General features: G+C 35.3%; 1 protein-coding gene across 1 annotated transcript in view; it reads left to right on the top strand.

Moving 5' to 3' along the window:
- Positions 1–16836, top strand: part of LOC143245593 (uncharacterized) — a 34567-nt gene that overhangs the window by 2064 nt on the left and 15667 nt on the right. Inside the window, exons 2-3 of the mRNA XM_076491949.1 lie at positions 14478–14651; positions 15888–15974. Of these exons, the coding sequence (XP_076348064.1) occupies positions 14478–14651; positions 15888–15974 (261 nt within the window). The remainder of the gene's footprint in view (positions 1–14477; positions 14652–15887; positions 15975–16836) is intronic.

The raw sequence follows: 16836 nt of genomic DNA, 5'->3' as shown, positions 1-16836 counted from the left end.
CTAATTAATTGAACAATGACTAACTGACTTTCGCTGTCTGACTTACTAAAGCATTTTAACTGACACTGAACCGATTAATTAATTCTAGTTTACCCTGTCTTGTATGGTTATATAGTACCCTATTACACAAACATTCGAAATTCCACAGAGGCCTAAACTTTCATGAAACTTCTAAAGTTTATACAGTTATTACGTTATGTAAAACACCTCTTCTAATGAACAAAATATAAAAAATATAACCTTGAACAATAGTTATAACTCTTAGCAGTTAAGTACTGTGCAAGTACGTTTGTTTTGAAGTTAATCACAGCTATATAATGGGCTATCTGTGCTCTGTCCATCACGGGTATCGAAACACGGTTTCTAGCGTTGTGCTTTCGCAGGCATACCACTGTGCCATTGTGGGGGATACTGTGTAAGTGGATAGTGTGCTATGCACAGTTTAAAACGTTCAAATGATTTTTTTACAGAAGATTGTTAAGACAATCGTTTATGGCATGATTACTTCTAGTTCAACTGGTATATTAAATTGATTATATTAATAACTGGATTAATTTTTAGTCTGATCTCTGTAGGCAGCTTGCTTTGGGCTAAATTTTTCTTTAGGTAATTTAACATTAAAAACAATCTTTGATGATTAAAATAATAACTGCATTTTATTGTAAACATAATATTTGCAGGCTACTCGTGTAACAGACCCAGCCTGTTTTCCACCATTCATACGTTGATTGTAATACAGAATAAACATTCGTTCTTTGTCAGTGTAACAAAATATTTTGTGAATGAAGTCCTTCACGAGCTCCCTCTGTATTTTGTTTTATTCCTGTATATTTTTTCAAACTCACCTTTTAATTCTTCTTTAACAGTTTCACACAAGCCAATCTAAATAAATTTTAAACAAAGTTTTTCTTACCTTCAGGATCTGTACTATAGCAATTCCTTAATTTCATTGACCCTTGTGCAATTTATAATCATAACTGTGCTTGTGTTAACACATTAAACGTGTATGAATGTTATAAAGACGTAATGAGATAGTACGTGTAAACAAAATAACAAGAATATGCTACAATGCACACACGAATTCGCCTTCATAGTTTGTGAAATATTGATTTTTTTCCCCCTGTGTTCAAAAACGTACATGTTCCCTATATAAATGTTCTTTTGCGCGTCACTTGTAAAGAAATGTAACTGCTGTATGTGGTCGTTCCGTACTATTAGGTAGTATAGCTAGTTAAGACATCTACCTTTGATATTGAAAGATATCCAAAGTTGTAAGTTAGTAGTCTTAACAGTAAAACGTTACTGTGCATGTGCACATAGATTACAAGTATTAATGTGTTTTACAACAGTACGTGAATAATATTAACTAACATTTTTTTCAGTGCTAGCCAAAAATAATAGTAGAGAAAACAGTTATAACAAAACAAGTACTTTTGGCTACTCCAGTACATTTTCCTATGTTTTATTTCATGTGAAAAAAATCAGCGTTAAATTACACAATGATCAACTCGATATATAGGAACGAAGTAGAATATGTGAGGCCCTTTTTAGATGTGAAAATCGGCGATACTTGTGATTTGATTCCGTAGAACTTAACAATAATTAGAAGAAAAAATAAGTGAATCGTGTTTAATATATTCTCATTTTTCAGTCGTGTCTGTGTTCATATCTTGTGTTCTTTGGTTGATTAACCTTTACAGAACAACAAAAGTTGACTCGTTGTGTAACTTCTTTCTTTTCGAACTATACTTGCGTATCCAGGTAATTTAAGCATCTTGTAAAATGTGTTTTTTCTTTGTTGCTTTTACACACGTTCACACATGAAGGACGTTACCAGGTCAAATTGGTTTTGTTTTATACACTCCCCCTGTAATACCAAACATGCTCGCTCTTTCGGCCGTGGGGACGTTAAAACTGAACGATCAATCCCACTCGGTGAAAGAGTAGCCCAAAAGTTGGCAATGGGTAGTGATGACTAGCTGCCTTCCCTCTAATCTTAAACTGCAAAATTAAGGACGGCTAGCACAGATATCCCTCGTGTAGCTTTGCGTTAAATTAAAAAAAACAAACAAACACATTTATACCCCAATTTTCGTATTAGGGACGTTAGTTTCTTTTACTGATTTTTTTTTTTAATAACAGGAAAGGGACATTTTTATCTCTGTTTTTGTATTAGTGACGCCACCTTGTTTTGTTGACAGATTCAGTGCAAATGACACTAAAAAATTCAAGCAAGCCTGCTGATGTCGCCTGCTGAACTAGTTATGTCTGTTTAGTAGGGTCTTGCCTCTGGAGTGGATAGACTAGGGTGTAGACTGTAGTTTGTCTTAAAACAAACGTATGATCACAATAAACCAGACTCCTTTTGAACGCCTCTCTTATAGCATTGACATATTTTAGTCGGCAACTCACCTGTTCCAAATCAGGAATGGAAAAAGTAGTAAAAACGTATCTTTTAAATATTTTCATAAGTTAATACTTGTTTATACATGTATATATAAACCAAGAAAGCTATTAAACGTTACAACAGATTTTAACACATTAAAATAAAAACACTACAAAACTAATAATTACTCAACGTGATACAAATATCCACAAATTACCAGTGGTAAATTAACAATCTATCAACAAATCGGTTAACTTTAAGGATCAAGAAGTATTCCTGAAATAAACGCAGAGGCAAATTGCTGTTTTTTATTTCGATATGATCTAACTGCCTCGAGATGTTTTTATTTGCTAAAAGTAAATTTAGTGGAGAGCTTTATTTGATTACTACCGTTGAAACCACTGTCATAAGGCCGCCATCTTAGATTACTCAAAGCTTAATAGTAATGTCTCACTGCACATATATATTTATATAGTGATGTGCTCATCTACAGGAGCAGTTTTAGGTCGATTTTAACATGTGAGGCACTGATTAATCACATAATACGACCTTATCACTTATTTTCAAATACTGGTTTCTATGTTACCTTTAATTCATTGTAAATTTCCACAGCTACAAGTGAGATGGCCTAAGCCTTCAGTTACAACATTTGTTACTAAGATGGCACGTTACATAAATTATTTAAAAATGATGAATAGAAAAAAAAGAGAGACTTAATATATTTGTATTTGATAAACTTTACATTATTACCCAATACTGGATTTCTTACTGGTCTCAGTACTGTACCTTTTTCTTTCTATCTTGTGTTCGTTTCTCTTATCATATTCATTGTTATCAAGCTTATACACTCTGTCTTTCTTTGGAATTGTATTTTCTATTTTTTATTCTATTATTTAATTTTTCTTTTGCGTTGTTAAAATAAAAAACATTGAAAAAAAAAACGTTTTAGACTGTTGAATTACTTCAACCTATTATTTCCACTCTTAACTTGTGGATGAAATGGGCGAATTTATTATGGAACATATTTTTTCCACTGTGTGTCAATGTTACTTAAATAACTTACTTCAGTCTACACACGTCAACCAGCGCATTTACTTTGATAAGTCGACTCAGATACATTGGACTTCGTCTTAGGAAGACGTCAGCCTAATGATATAATATTAATAATTTTATAATCCGAACAGTAACAATAGGGTTCCAGCTCCTTGAAGACTTGGCGCCCTAATAATACATTATTCAGTTCTTCACATTTAATTCTATAACCAAGAACCATATTTTCACTTAAATGTTTCAGCCTGTTTTTTTGTAATGAACACCATAACTATATATAATATGTTTGCTTTAGTGCGTGTTAAATATGTTATATTTATACTAGCTGGAATGTCCACCCCATGGACGGACGAAAGTTATGTAAATTCATGATTAATGAAAGGTTATCTTAGGACATGAAAAGTTGCTTCCCTTATATGTAATTAAAAAAAAAAAAGTCCATAAGAAATGCAAAACACAAACCTGAAAATTTGTATGCATTTCCCCTTAGAACCAAAAAACCTCCTTACCAAGTTCGGTGAAAATCCATCCACGGTGGGTAAGGTAGTAATAATAATTTAAAAAAAAAAGTCCATTAAAAAAAAAACAACCGTAAAATGTAAGACTGAAAATTTGGGGAAGGTCCATCAACATCCTGCTAATAGTTAAATGGATATATAACACACGGCATTATTATATCTATATAGTCTACAGAAAAAATTGCCCTTTTTTAAATAGCGCTTTAACATTGTTTTCGCATGTTCAAGATGCATCTTTCATAGGTTGTTACAATACTGACTGAGTTCTCGTGTCGGATCACGAGTACTTACTTTGTAGGACTTTTTTCAGCCGATAAAATTTACTGAATTTTAAGGTAGAAAAAATATACTATGTAACATTTTTAACATTACCCAAAGAAGTAGTCCATCTATCACAATCAAATACATGCACTACAGGAAATTGCATCAGAAGGACGTACAGTTATGTAGTTAAGGCAAATGGAGATCTGTGACTACAAACTTGCAATTACACTGTTCTGTATTATACAACTAGCAGAGACGCTAAACATTTACTGTTAAACTAGTTTCTTTATTGCAACAGTACTTCTTTACATACAGGATTTTCAGAATAATACAAAATAATCCTTATCGAAGACACCGAGATATAAAGTCCTACTTGTTTTAGACCTGACCTTAGTTAAGCCTTTAAGTGCAGTTTTGGCCCGGCATGGCCAGGTGATTAAGGCGTTCGACTCGTAATCTGAAGGTCGCGGATTCGAATCCCTGTCGCACCAAACATGCTCGCCATTTCAGCCGTGGGGGCGTTATAATGTAACGGTCAATCCCACTCTTCGTTGGTAAAAGAGTAGCCCAAGAGTTGGCGGTGGGTGGTGATGACTAGATGTCTTTCCTCTAGTCTTACACTGCTAAATTAGGGATGGCTAACGCAATAACCCTTGTGTAGCTTTGCGTGAAGTTCAAAACAAATAAACAAGTGCAGTTTATATTAAATAAAAATAAAAGTCGACACTATAACATATATACGTTGTTTTTTGGTTTAATTTAGTTAGGGCTAATCTTTATTGTACTTGATATTATTAGGAAAGAAAACAACTTTTCAAAACAGGAAGTATATATAGGGATAGTTTGTTTGTTGTTGTTTTTTAATCAATGTATGGTTATCAGGCGCAATCTTGTTACAGTCACTGTTCTCAATTACGACTCTGTTGTATACAACAAGATGATGCTCAAATTAAGTAAGCTTCCACAACTTAGATTCGATCTGCACCGTGGATAGAACACATCAATGAGTATGGTATGTGCATTTTCTAATTGTACAACAATTTGAAATTATATAAAAAAAATAATTGCATTCTTTTCTTTAGTGAACCGTAGCACAGACCTACCCTACACAACAAGCGAAATATAAAATGAAAATGTTTGTTGATTAATGAGGTGAGGATAAAACGTAGTCGTTTTATCTAGTCTGTTACTAGAGATCTATTCTCACATGTATACGGCTGTTTTAAAGGTTCAGGTGCTCTTTCTCGTGTGTGCATAACTGCTTGTGTATTCCTCTGGCAGCAATACTTAAAAAGTACCTTGTTTGAATCGTTCTTTGTTTAAGGGCGACAAAGTCTAAAATTATTTCCTCAGTATATATTTAGGCTAGCGAAAGAACACTCGATGTTTTCTTTCTAAACTCTTTCAATGTTGCACCTGTTCTTCCCTGGCCCGTATCGTATAGTCCTGGGTAACAGGAAAGACCTTGGTTACAGTGAAGAAATTCATACTCGGTTTATTTAAGCTGCATATCTATATTAAAAATCCCTTCCTCTTTAGTGTTGAAATTATCGGTGCCAGGTTATATAGGAGATTTGGTTAACATGTTACCAGTGCTGCACTGACGATTTGGATTTTGCTATCAATAGCTTTTGTTTTACTAATTATATGTATGTATGAATATTTTAAAGATAACAAGGGACTAGTTGGTTCATTTAGGCCGTCCCATTCAATATATTCTAAACTTTAAAATAAAAACAAGATACTCGGAGCCACTTCTTATCCTTCAAGTATTTATTAAGCATTCCCATGAACTCTTTTAAAACATAAGCTGTCTCGGCTGAAGATGGTTCTTATTCTGTCAAAATGTATATTTATGTCTTCTAGTCTTGCCATTCTCACCATTAAATACGTTAAAAAAGGTGATGTACGAACACCACCAACTCCCTTTTACAGTTTTAAACATCTTAACCATTCGAATACAATGGGAGTTGTCTTTGGCTAGCTTCTATTTTTACCATATGTTCTACGAAATTGCAAAGAAACTTGTTATGCTGTGATCTCTGTCCATCTAAAGTTTCATAAAGACTAACATACTTGTAACCAGCTTATCAGACAAAAATTCATAAAGCGTAACGATGCTTGAAGGAGATAGAGAATCATTGTACTGAAATATGATATACAGAAACAATATGTTCCAATTCTCTGAGTTTTTACACGTCAGGGTCATCAATGTAATTTCAGTAAAGCATTACGATTTTTACGTAATGAGGACGATAAGAGGATATTGTAGGTTTTGAAAAACCTCTTCGTTTCCATAGCTATGGGTCAAATGAATAGAAAAAGTTTCTAGTTGTTGCAAAGCTGTGACTTCCTGTAATGTTGTGTTTGTAATATAACTGTTGCAATTCGGGAAGAATAGTACTTGTATTTATGGGAAAGCTACTAGGCCTATCTGCCGTCGTCCTCAGTTTTGAACAATACATACTGACCAAAGGTAATGCAACAAGTCATCAGCACCCATGTTAAGGGGTTAACTGTCATTCTTATAACGCATCTGTAGTTTAAAGTGGGGGAACGTATTTGGGCTTTGCAAGGGTTCGAACCTGATTCGTCATCTCTAGAATCCCGGTTTTACTACATGGCCAATCTACGCAAAATAAAAGAATAGAGCCAATAACAAAACTCTTCAAAAGGGTCATTTAGTAGCGGTTCATGTTATGTAAGAACAGTTTCATTGAGGTTATATTTTTTTGTCATTCGACATCTCAATATATTTTAGGCCAAGAAATGTGACATTAAATATTTTTACAAGTTTTAACGATGCAGAAGGGCTTACCAGATAAGGGTTGACCATGAGAACCAATGGATGTGATTCATCGATTCAAACTTCTGGCCATTTATATGTTAGAAAACCATGCAGGTGGTGCACGTGAATTCGAATCCAACACACACGCACGCATATATGTGTACAATATTATTCTATTAACCCGCCCTGGCGCCTACCAAACTGGAGCCAGAAATTATATTTGTCTGTATATATTCTGTGAGGAGGGAGTGACTAAAGTGAGTCACACTTTAGCTGAAGAGATAAATATTAGTTTAAATTTATAAATTAATTTATGTTAGAAATAATCGTGCACATGTCGCTTCGTTTGATATTCAATTGTGTGACGCCATCTGTTGTAATCTCGTTCAAAGTTCTCATTAGAGCGATACTCTCGTCATTTCTTTCACTTCTGGAGATGACTTCATGTAAGACTGTACGTTGGTCTTGTATTCATAAACGCATGATCGTTATTTTAAAGCTTATATTCATATATGCCATTTATACTGTACAGAACTGAGGTACAATTTATTTGTACATATATTATTTTTATTCTTTCAAAGCATTTATAAAAGAAAGAGTTAAAACGTGTGTGTGTAAACACAATTTTCACTGGACTGTATTTCAGGACAGCTGGTAACCTGAAGATGACCTATGAAGGTCGAATCGTTGTTCTCTGCTTTATTAGTGAAAGTGTTAATACCCCTACAAGCCGTCTTGAGGTACATTTTTACTTCTAGCGCGTTTCTGTAGACTGTTTTATAGTATGTATAAAGCTATTTGATTCAACATAGTCGCATCATGTCCTTAGCCTAGATGTATCTTGTATCTGGCAGGTCTCTTTTGCTTGCTTTATGGGATTTGTTTTTCAATATGAATAGATATGGTCTATATTCATTCATTCATATATATTGTCATATTTTACTAAAAATTTGTAAGGATTGATTTCACACAATCAAATCTAATGAAATACGCAATGGTGATGGTGGGACATGAACAGTGTTATTTGAAGTTAATCTCAACCCCAGGATGCGAGTTGGCTCTGTGATAGAGCTGTGGATTTCGGAACTGGTGAGGTGGGTTCGAATCCACATAATACCATAAAATATTCTTTGCACTTGAAATTGTGGATGTCTAAGAGTAATAGTCAATCCCTCAGCGTGGACAATGGACGCTAAGCTGCTGCTAAATGGCAGGCTTCCCTCTTATTAATAGTTCAAAATTAGGGACGGTGACAATCAGTCTTAGCAGCTTTGTTATAAATACAATATACAGATTTTAATAGTATAAGCCAAATACATTCATCTAGTTACAAATAAATTATTTTATATATAATCGCCTAGGTTTTACTTTCTAGCAGCGTTTTTTACTTTCGCCGGCAAATAACTAAAAAGAAAGCATGTGTAGGTGGAATACACGTGGACTTAATTTTGGAAGAGGGTGAGAATTAATGTTTTGTACATTACTAAAACGATATGACAAAGGTAAAGACTGTCGACATGATTGTCCAAATCCTCCTTTTCCACGCCCGTCTTTAATACCAGTCTTTTCCTCCTATTCCTCCTTCGTGAATCCTATCATATCTTAAACTATCATCACTCCCTATGACTACATCATAGCCCTCATCTCCACCAAAAGCACTATTCCCACGTGTTTTATCTCGCTTCAAATTCACCTCCTGGTAATTTACCATGCATTGGTGGAAACAAGCAATAATTATTTAGTCATCTTAGCTGTCTTTGTACAAAGTTACCAATTACTTAAAGACCCTAAACTGATGGTTAATAGTTAGAAATACTTTATTCGCGTTATATAAATTTACTGTTAATTACATTAACATAATTCTTCATATAGTTACGTTTGCTGTTTTAATGTTATGCCACATGCAGCCATATAGTTAGCGTGCCAGATTTTTGGAAAGGACGTTCCTTGGTACATGAGCGAATTAAGGCGGTTATGACGCTTGACTTGATATCTGAAAATTGCGAATTCGAACATGCTCGCCCTTTGAGCCTTTCGAGCGTTATAAAGCAACGGTAAATCCCACTATTCATTAGTAAAAAGTGGCACAAGAGGTGGCGATGGGTGGTGGTGGTGACTAGATGTATGCTCTCTAACCTTCCAATGCTAAATTTGGGATGGCTGGAGCGATAGCCCTCATGTAGCTTTGCGCGAAATTCAAAACAAACCAACCATATTCTTCAGTTTGACTAGGATAACCCTACATTGACGATAGGTGGTGTTAATTATATGCTTTTTTTTTTCTTCTATTTCATCAATTCAGAATTACGGACAGCTATTGCAACTAACACTCATGTAAGTTTGTACGAAATTATATCATAACAATTAGAAAATTCTGAAATAAATATTTAAAAAAGGAATGAAATGAGCAAATGTTTCATAGAATGATAATTTTAAAATTAGTGTATTTTTATAATTTGATTTTATTACACGGGTATTTATAAGTTTGTTAATTATATGGTACATTAGCTCTAACTTGTTTAATTTTTAGAACATTCTGAACAAATATCCCGAAATATTATTGGGTTTTTGGCACCTTCGCCAATAAAATGTTAAGTGTAAAACCTCGTCACATATCCAATTCAATACTTAATGTATACTTCACTCAGTTTGTTTTTCTATAAGACGTATCATTTTCTTTGACAGAGAAAGACCATATACACAGATCAAAATAATCTATTTATTTTCGATACTTCTTTTCATAAAAAGCCCTCCGCTAGTACAGTGGTAAGTCTACGGACTTGCAACGCTAAAATTAGGGGTTCGATTCCTCTCGCTGGGCTCAGCTGATAGCCCGATTTGTCTTTGCTATAAGAAAACACACTCTTTTCATAAGTACGTTCTCAGTTTCAAAGGTGATCCTTAGTGAAATTGATTTCGACTTCATTTACAAAATTATAATCATTATGCATACACCGAAATCACATTAAGTAATTACAACTGTAATTATTTGTAGTATAACAAACACTTGTAATGATTAATCATTTTAGTATCAATTACATCTTTAGTCTGTGAAATTTATTTGCTCATCACATTCCTGATAATATTGCTCATAAGAAATCTACGAAACTAAGATTGGTTTGTTTTGTTTGTTTGTTTGTTTTTTGGAATTTCGCACAAAGCTACTCGAGGGCTATCTGTGCTAGCCGTCCCTAATTTAGCAGTGTAAGACTAGAGGGAAGGCAGCTAGTCATCACCACCCACCGCCAACTCTTGGGCTACTCTTTTACCAACGAATAGTGGGATTGACCGTCACATTATAACGCCCCCACGGCTGGGAGGGCGAGCATGTTTAGCGCGACGCGGGCGCGAACCCGCGACCCTCGGATTACGAGTCGCACGCCTTACGCGCTTGGCCATGCCGGGCCTGGTTTGTTTTGAATTTCGCGCAAAGGTACAGGAGGGTAGTCTGCGCTAACTGCCCTTAATTTAGCAATGTAAGACTAGAGGGAAAGAAGCTAGTCATCACCACCCATTGCTAACTCTCGGACTACTCTTTTACCAATGAATAGTGGGATTGACCGACATATTATAACGCCCCTACGGCTAAAAGGGCGAGCATGATTGGTGTGACAGGGATTTGAACCCGCAACAATCAGATTACGAGTTGAGTGCCTTAACCCTCTGGCCATGCCAGGCCTCAATTTTGGGCCAAACCTACAGCGTGTAGATTTATTTGGTCTTTCAGCCGTGGGGCGTTATAAAGTGACGGTCAATTCCACTATTCGTAGGTAAAAGAGTAGCCCAAGAGTTGGCAGTGGGTGGTGATGACTGGCTGATTTCCCTCTAGTCTTAACTCCTAAATTATGGATGGTTAGCGCAGATGGCTCTTGTATAGCTTTGTGCGAAATTCAAAACAAAGCAAAAAATATATCGTCTAATGAGGAATGATTACACAGCTATGTCCGAAAGTGTTGCATCACCCTAGAATTTTAGAAACTACACAAAGGTTAACACAATTTAGATATTTTATTGAACATAATTTAATAAAAACAATTACAAAATGATATTACGAAAGATACTTGCAACAAGCCTTATCCCACACGTGATAAGCAAAGTGTGACCTCTTGTAACAAGTGAGAATTCACAAAGTGCAGTGGTAAAAGCCGTCCACGTGGCTCCTCTTTACACGATTTCACTTTTACGCAATCGACTAAATAATAAATTAAATACAAATTTACATATTTAATGTTTTAAACATATTTAAAAACGCGCTACTTTTGAATAACGCGCGCAAAAATCAACCACAGTGGCGCTGCTGTCGAGAAATCAATTATTTCGACAAGTGCACAGATAGTAAACAAATACGGTATCAGTTTGAACCAAAACTTCTACCAGAATGAGTTCTAAATGTGTACCCAAACAATGGTAGTTCCTCATGTCATCTTAATACCCATACCAGCCGTTCTGAGATGGTTGCACTAACGCTGCAATATTAGATAAGTTTAGTATTAAGAACAAAGCTACACAAAGGGCTATCTGTGCTCTGCCCACAACAGGTATCGAAACCCGGATTCTAGTATTTTAAGTCCATAGACATACCGCTGTGCTGCTGGAAGGGGCATATTATATAAGAGGTTAGGTTGTAACCCCCTCAGCGAAAGAGCAGTAATATGATAAATGCAATATCTGTTCACTTTCCCAAGTCCTCGCTTCTATTAACACTTGCACTATTGGTTTTTATTTGTGATCTGAGTTTATGTATATTGTATATTATTGCAGAAAAAACGAGTAAATATTGTTATCAGAAAAGCTTTCCACGTTTGATAAGAGAACTGTAATATAGTTGAAAGTTAGTTTACTTACTTATCCCACTATGAAAACCACTGTAGTTAACATAGGATGTTTTATGTTGATTTATGTCTTATCATGAATGTTTCCTTTCTTTTTAATTGTTTAACTGATCCCTCAAACCGCAGAATTCTATGTTAAAACTGGTTGTATGTATATGTGCATAGTTAAACTCATAAAATGACTGAGCCTGATGCAAAGGAAAAACAGCTTCAGAGACCAATCTCGAGTATCTGAAACCGTGTGTGTGAACTTCTGCTCATCGTTGAAGAATTTTTATGATAGTTAAGTTCACTATTGACTATGATCAGTAAATACAAAAATGTGTTCAGTTACTGAATCAGACCGTCTTGCACTACCAAGACATATTAGGCTTAGAAACAGGAAGGAAAAATGTTTGTTACTGTATCCGGATAAATAACGTTTCCATAATTACACTGCCAAGACAGAAACTCAGTGCTAATTTCGTTTCAACGCTAAGTTTTGACAAAACTTCCATGTGATAGAGATTATCGTAAGTTAGTGTACTTGCATATTAAATATCGCTTCCTGTCCTAAATACTAATATTTACATTATTGCACGCGGTAATTGTTATTACTGTATAATAAATCACACGCGAAGTATAAAATATTTAAATGTTCACGTGTGATATGTAAACTATTACAGTAGTTCACGTTGGATGTATTAAGTATACGATCGTTCACACGTAATATATTATATACTCTTCAAAAAAAGAAACGCAAAAGGAATATTTTTGTTATTTTAAAGAGAAATATATGTAATAACGTTACAAGCTCAGAGTATGTGATGTTACACGTGTTAAGGCACTGATTGTCATGACAATAAAAGTTGTGCACTTTGAAAACGGAGGAAAACATCGGATCTTTCCCCGAAACGTATTCGTGTCCAATAAATTTGTTTGAGAGATCTGCATGTTCTGCAAGTGCAACATGTGCAAAATCCCTATAAAAGTGACGGGTTCTCGGTTTCCATAGCTCAGTGTTAAGCCACCGACACGCAATACAGTTACGCCAAGACTGACTGAAGCACAACGCAACAACGCCATTGGTCGCTTGGAAGCAGGCGAATCTCGATCAGATGTTGCCAGAGCTGTGAATGTCCACAAGGCTATGGAATCGTCACCAACAACATGGATCAACTTTTGACCGTCCACGATCTGGCAGACCTCGTGTGACCACAAGATCGCTACATCCGGTTACGTCACCTTCGGGATAGGACCACCACTGCGACGTCTACTGCCTCAACCATACCAGGGCTACGTAGGATTTCCGATCAGACCGTATGCAACCGTCGACGAGATTTTTAGGCCCCATGTGCAACCCATCATGGTGAACGTCAATGACGTTTTTCAACATGACAACGCCCGTCCTCGCACAGCTCGACTTACCACTGTCTTTTTGAGACACCACAACATCAACGTTCTTCCCTGACCCTCCAGATCACCAGATTTAAACCCCATCGAACATCTTTGGGACGAGTTGTACCGACGTCTGCGACGGCGACAACCTCAACCGCAGACTTTACCTCAGCTTGCAGCAGCTTTGCAGGCTGAGTGGAGAGCCATTCTACAGGATGTGATTCGTCATCTCATCGCTTCCATGGGCAGGAGATGCCAAGCAGTTATTGATGCTCACGGGAGGCATACTCGTTATTGACGTTGAGTGACTTTAAACGTCAACTAGTGAGCGTGGACTTCGCTTTTGCATACTTTGGATGTTCAGCAGTGAATGTGCAAAGTTTCACACATGTCATACAGTACTACCCGGAATATACTTGTTAACAGTATGTCTCAAATTTTGCCTTTCTCGTTTCTTTCTTTTCTTGAAGAGTATATATAAGAGATCACGCGTAGAGTAGAAAGTATGTAATAAATCACGTGAGTTCTTTAGCACTAGAATTACGAATAAGATATACATTTTAAATGTATTCACTGTTTTTATCTATTACAGTAGTATCCCAAACGTGTTAAGAAAATGTAAAGAAAATCTCGAAAAACTTGTCAGCTGGCAGTGCCGGTGCAAGATTATGTGACTATTGCTAGCACTGGTTATTATCAGAGCAATCAAAATACGAGTATTTTAACTTACGAAACTTAAGTAGAATAATCTCAAATTACATAAAAGTAGAGTTTTCATAGTTGCAGTTGTGATAAAACAGTTAGAAGCGAAATGTCGAGAGAAAAAATAACATGGGGCACAGCGGTAGATCTGTGGACTTACAACATTAAAATCCAGGTTTCGATACCTGTGGTGGGCATACCATATATTGTCCATTGTGAAGCTGTGCACTTAGTTACAAACAAACTGTCTAGTCCCCTGCTGGTAGAGTGGTAAGTCTACTGAGTTTCAACGCTAAAATAAGGGGTTCGATGTGGCTTTGCTATAAGAAAATACACAAACTGACAAATAATGAAGAGTATATTTCTGACTTTAAAACAAACTGTTCTATGAAAAGTGATGCGAGTCAGAAAAAAAAAAAAGCTCAGTACCTCGTATGACTTGTACAAGAAATATATTAATCCTTTTTTAATAGAAAGATATTTAAAATCATATGACTGAATTACTTTAGTTATTTTTCAACAATTCTTATGATTCATTGCTATGTTTATGTTTATTACAGATGAAAGCAGTACTTTCAATCCCACAGGCTCTCGTCACGTGGTGTTGCAACAAAGCGTGACCATGCTGGCTTATATAGACCACAACATGCAGAATGTAACCGAGAAGCCACGTGGCTTTTTAGCCATGTGGAACCTAGACAGAGACTTGACAATTGTTGTTGGTGCCGCTATAGGTACAGTTCGAAATTTCGTTATAAATAAATTTGATATAATTAATTTCCGTAAGTTTTGATGTATAGTCCTTTATTCATTACTAGTAACCTAACGCTATTTTAGATGTTTGTATAACATGTGACTATTCCGTCATAATTAATTACTAGTCATTATTCAGTGGATTAGTTACTAAGTAATTTATTTTTGTAGTATGAGATATATCTCCCCATATATTTCGCGGAAGTTTGTTACAATGCGGTGTTGGGCAACAATGCATCATCAGAAAGAATGAGACAAACTAAGGAAGTGGTTTCGATGGCAGCTTGTGACTTGGAATATTGTGTATGTTTTGTTTTAAATGTGCGAATAACTCTCAGCAATGATAAATTCTCGTTAATTAATATGCCTAAGAATTATTATGAAAATAAGTTAAGTGCAGATTTAAAAAAAATATTTTTGTCCTCCAAATGTGTCCATTGCGACTGCCCTATATCGTATATGTCTAAACTTTTCATATCTATCTTTTGCTTCCCATAACTCATTCCCAGTAAGTATTTTTGCCAGTTTCAGAACTCTGCAGCTGCATTGGACGATGAAAGACAGAAGTCTATGAAACGCTGTTTAGGTAGTATAATAAGAGCTCACGAACACGTATTTTGGCGTGGCAAAAGTCGTTTTCAATTAAGACCGCTTTATTTTCCTTACAGGACTGTTGGTCTGTGGAATGGGCTGCATTCAGATGTGATGAGTGCAGTTTAGGGAAAGCTTGATAAGTATTTAAATAATAAGCGATGGATTTAAGTTCTTTATTTTTACTTTAGAGTTTGTTCTAGGAAACAGGACAGACTAGATGGACCAACAAGTCACCTGTTATCGTTCAGCTGTAAATTATATATAAATTTTTCAGACAACAACACTGAAAACATAAGACATTACAATAACAGACACACAAAGGGGCGTTACAAATATATATTTAACAAATAGTGAAATATATTAGAAAAAGAGATCTCAAAGGAAACGCAGTCCTAGCAACGGTAGGGATGACATATAATTGAAAGATGCACTAAAGTATATTTTAGTCTTCCCTCATTGCGATGTATATCTCAGTTGCTTTTTCACTTTGTTTTTTTTTATGCGGGACGAGTTTTATTTTCTGAAAATTTGCTTTATATCTCTATACTTATAAAATGTCTTGCAACTCCATAAACTCACTTTTATGTCTAAGTAATAATCTTGCAACATTTATTCGTGCCTAGGGTTCTTAGGGCTGATGTTTATTTTGGCGTTTTCTGTCCTTGCGTGGCGTTGCTGTTGTCGGAAGTCGGCGAATGAGAAAGAATACGGTACGTTTACTTCATTTTCTTTTGTATTTCATTATAAAAATTAAGTTACAATACTGAACTAATAATTAATTTTTTCTTGTTCAAAAAATTAAATGTGTAGAAGGAACAGTTGATTATTGCTATATTTTGGTAACATCTGATAAATTATACGATGATTACATCGATATGATATCAATGTAATAAACTCATATAACATGTATTTTTACTGTCAAAGTACGTGTTTATTAAACTTTTGGGCATGAAATTGAAGCAAGAGGAGAAGAATTTTCCTCCTTATAATTTATGCTTTATTTCAATATAAGTATATTTCAAGTATTATCTATCTAATACCCGGCAATTCAAAAATTTGAATATCGATAACCTCCAACAATAATGATAATTATTTATAATAATAATAGTACTAGTAATTTCAAAAAGTACATTATCACAAATCAAGTTATCATATTAGACGATTATTAATATTGAGGCCTGGCATGGCCAGGTGGATAAGGCACTCGATTTGTAATCCGAGGGTCGCGGGTTCGAATCCCACTCACACCAAATATAGTCGTCCTTTCAACTGTGTGGGCGTTATTTGTTACGGTCAATCCCATTATTCGTTAGCAAAAGAGTTGGCGGTGGGTGGTGATGACTAGCTCCCTTCCCTCTAATCTTATACTGCTAAATTAGGGACGGCTAGTGTAGCTTTACTCGAAATTCAAACCCAAACCTTAAAGCTACAAAGGAACTTGAGGAATTCTTGTAGAGTAAAACTATGTAAAAATACTCAAAACTGTTATCAGCAATTAAAGGCAATATCTTTAAATTTTCTATGTAAATGTTAAAGTTACGAAATAATACAAATACATTGTTTTAAGTTTAA

Source organism: Tachypleus tridentatus, chromosome 2 (genome assembly GCF_004210375.1).
Source record: "Tachypleus tridentatus isolate NWPU-2018 chromosome 2, ASM421037v1, whole genome shotgun sequence".
NCBI classification, from domain to species: Eukaryota; Metazoa; Arthropoda; class Merostomata; order Xiphosura; family Limulidae; genus Tachypleus; species Tachypleus tridentatus.
Note: the sequence above shows the minus strand (reverse complement) of the source record. Positions and strands in the feature narration are given on the sequence as shown.